Source organism: Marmota marmota, unplaced genomic scaffold (genome assembly GCF_001458135.2).
Source record: "Marmota marmota marmota unplaced genomic scaffold, marMar, whole genome shotgun sequence".
NCBI lineage: Eukaryota > Metazoa > Chordata > Mammalia > Rodentia > Sciuridae > Marmota > Marmota marmota.
In genome coordinates, this window is record NW_025999869.1 from 4,673,051 (window position 1) to 4,676,398 (window position 3,348).

At 61.6% G+C, this 3,348-nt stretch overlaps 1 protein-coding gene across 4 annotated transcripts in view; it reads left to right on the forward strand.

Annotated features, from left to right (window-relative positions):
- Positions 1-128: 128 nt before the first annotated feature.
- Positions 129-3,348, forward strand: part of Kcnmb1 (potassium calcium-activated channel subfamily M regulatory beta subunit 1) — a 7,755-nt gene continuing 4,535 nt past the window's right edge. The window contains exons 1-2 of one of the 4 annotated variants that reach the window (XM_048815632.1): positions 129-523; positions 2,904-3,052. In XM_048815632.1, coding sequence (XP_048671589.1) covers positions 356-523; positions 2,904-3,052 — 317 coding nt within the window. In that variant the 5' untranslated portion in view covers positions 129-355. Of the gene's footprint in view, positions 524-2,632; positions 2,801-2,894; positions 3,053-3,348 lie in introns of those variants that run through there. The other 3 variants (XM_048815628.1, XM_015492633.2, XM_048815642.1) reach the window with 3 other exon arrangements.

Consider the following 3,348-nt stretch of genomic DNA (forward strand, 5'->3'; position numbering starts at 1 on the left):
GGGGGGGGGGGGAAACAGGCCCAGGGAGGCCCATGAGGTGCCCCAGGCAGCAGGGCCTCGCTCCCCTGGGTAGAGGCTGAGCCCAGCCCCATGGGCTCCCTCTCCTCCCCCTGAGCCACAAAAGGAAACTCGCTTCCCATTCCCTGCTCCTCTGCCAGCCTGAGAGTCCGGAGAAGAAACATTTCCAAATAGACCAGGGTGGTCTTTTCGGGGTTCTGGGTTTTGCTGTTTGTCCTTTGACATCTGTTTCCCATGAGATGCTGGGAAATGCAGGTGCTGGCCCAGGACGCCTGCTGTCTCAGGGCCGGTACCTGCTCTCCCGAGGCTGTCCCGCAGCCAGCGCTCAGAGCTGACCATGTTTGGGCATGCAGGCTCGACCCAGATGGGCCCAAAGGCTGTGTCCCTGGAGACGGCTGGAGGCAAGCTTCCCGTGGAGCTCCAGGAGGCGGCCTTTGGGGTGGGGGCGGGGGCTGGGCAGACGGAAACCATCTGCCTGCGAGGACCCAGGGGCACTGGGCAAGCTGTGAGTACTGTATCCCTGAGAGTGCTGGGGAACAGGGGCAGGAAGGAGCCCGAGATGGGCCCGGAGGGCGGGAGTGGGCTCCCTTCCTCTTGGGATGGCTGTGAGGACTCTGGTGTCAGGGGGGCTGGCTGGTGCTGATGGGCACCTGGGGGTGGCTCTTGGTGGGGTCACTCTGGGTGCTGAGTGCCCTGTCCTCAGGCCCAGCTGGCAGCAGCCTGACTCAGAACAGTCCTCCTGCCCCTTGCCCCAGTGGAGGAAGGGGACAGAGGAGAGGTTGGGGAGAGTGCGTCCCACTCTGCCCCACTCCACAGTCCTCTGTCCATCACCACAGCCAGCGCGGACCGGGCTCTCCACATCACTCGACCGCCACTGGACTCCTATGGTACCCTTCTTGTCCACTGTCACCTGGGTGCTAAGGGCCAAGGCCAGGATGTGATCCTGCATCTGGGTGTCTCAGAACCCCCCTTCCCGACACTCCACCAAACCCTGAAACGCTGTACTCTACTCCTGTCCTTCTAAGGAAGAGGATGTGGACCCGGCTCTCAGATCACATGGGACCCACACGCCTTCCTTTGTCCTCCTTCATCTTTCCTAAACCCAGCTCGGACCTTGTGTGACCTTTCTGAATAGGAAGAGCTAGCCAAAAAAGCCAAAGTTATTTGTCAACTCTCAAGCCTGAGAAGTTCTTCTTGGAGTCTAACTAAATCCCTCCTGTTGTTGATGAAACCCATCTCTTCCGGAGCAGGTCTTAGGGGAACTGACTATTCAACACTGTGGATGTTGAAGCCCAATTCCCACCCGAGACTCCTATCTAAATAGAACCCCCAGAACGGACCTGAGTGGGTTTATCGGACTCTGCAGGAATCCCAGCAGAGCAGGAGCACAGGGCCAGACCCCTTGGAGACAGGGCAGTCTCTCCTTCCCTTCCCTCCTGTGCCCCTGGAACAGGGAAGTCCAGGAATCCAGCCTCCTCCAGCCTTAGAGGCTACAGCGTCTGGGATGCAGAGGGGGGGAGGGAGCGGGAGGTGGGGGCTGCTTGTGGAAGGAGCCTCACAGCAAGGGAGGTCCCCAGCCCTGCTCCAGCTTCCCCTGGGACAAGGGTTTTGCTTGGGCACTCACTGAGGTTTCCAAGGGTTGACCCTGAGAGTCAGCTGTGTCCCCCAGGCCCTGGGGCGGGGCCAGGTGCCATGACCCAAAGTCCCTGGGCAGCAGGCTTCGGGGCTCCTGCCCCAGGGGCTGCCACTGCCTCACCTGGGCACACCTGGATGGGCTGGTTACCTTAAATAAACAAAAAGTAGCCACAAAGACGTATCCTGGGAAGGCCCCACAGCTCTTCGAACCCAGGGCAGGTCCACAGGAGGGTCCCCAGCCCGGCAGCTCTGTGCCCCCTGGGGCAGGGACTGAGGGACCCCTGGAGAAGGTTGGTCAGGACTCTCGCTGCTGGGAGGGCCTTGGGGCTGCAGCCAAAGAGGGGCGGCCACTTCCCTCCATCTTGCCGTGACCCCGGGGCTTCAGTCCTGAACTAAGAAAGCTGTCCCCAGGACCCCAGGACACCAGGATGCCATCTCCCTTGGCTTGAAGGGGCAGTTGCCTGCCAGGGATCCTGAATGTGGGACTCCTCCTGCCCCCGGGGGAGCCTGCTGGGTGCTCCTGTCCAGCCCGCCCCGGACACTGCTGAATCAAATGACCGTTCACTTGGTGGCCTAAAGCAGCAGAGACCTCTATCTCACAGTTCTGGAGGCCAGGAGTGCAGATCACCAAGGTGGCCAGGGGCGGTGCCCTGCAGAGGTCAGGCGACAGCCTGTTGTTTCTGCCCCCTGCCTTCTGGGGGCTGCACGTTACCTTCCCTTCCTCTGTGTCCCTGTGCTTCCGTCTCACAAGGACCCGTATGACTGCATTGAGGGTCCACATGCATCATACAAGACCCTCTCCCCATCTCAAGGCCCTTCACAGCCATTTCTGGGGTGCAAAGGACGGGGAGGGAGCAGAAGGTGGGGGCTGCTTGTGGTAGGAGCCTCACAGCAAGGGAGGTCCCCAGCCCTGCTCCTAGCTTCCCCTGGGACAAGGGTTTTGCTTGGGGACTCTCTGAGGTTTGCAAGGTTAACCCTGAGAGTCAGCCAGGGATCAGAACCCAGACATCCTGGGAGCCACTGTGGAGCCTCCACATGCTGTGTGATCTTGGGCAAATCGCTTTTCCTCTCTTCCCTTGCAGGATGAGAGGGTGACACTCACCTCTCAGGGCTGGCTGGGAGCTTCCAGAGGGTGGAAAGGAGTGAGGTTGATATTTGGTGGCCTCCCCCTCGCCGCCCTCCTTTTGGCGGGTCACCTGCCGCCTGAGCCCATCTCACTTCTGTTCCTTCTGTGGCCCTAGAAATGACAGCTGGCCCCGGTGGACATGGTGAAGAAGCTGGTGATGGCTCAGAAGCGGGGAGAGACCCGAGCCCTGTGCCTGGGTGTGGCCATGGTGGTGTGCGCGGTGATCACCTACTACATCCTCTGCACCACCATGCTGCCCCTCTACCAGAGGAGGTGGGTGCGCTGCGGGTGGGCTGTGGGCAGGGGGCTGTGCGGGCTCAGGGGTCTTCCAGGGCTTCTCCCCCTCTCCGGCCACCTCACAGTAGGCAGGCTGCTCAGGGCCATGTCACTCTTAGCGAGAGGGCAGGCTGGCCCCTGCTCTGGGATCCCATGGGAGCAGGCTCCAGGGGCTCTTCTCTCAGAATCAGCCAAGGATGTGAGCAAACCCTGCAGGGGGTGACCCGGAGCCCCTTCACCTGGGTCAGGCGGGCTCCCACCGCCCCCCCACCCTCACCCCACCCTCACCCCCA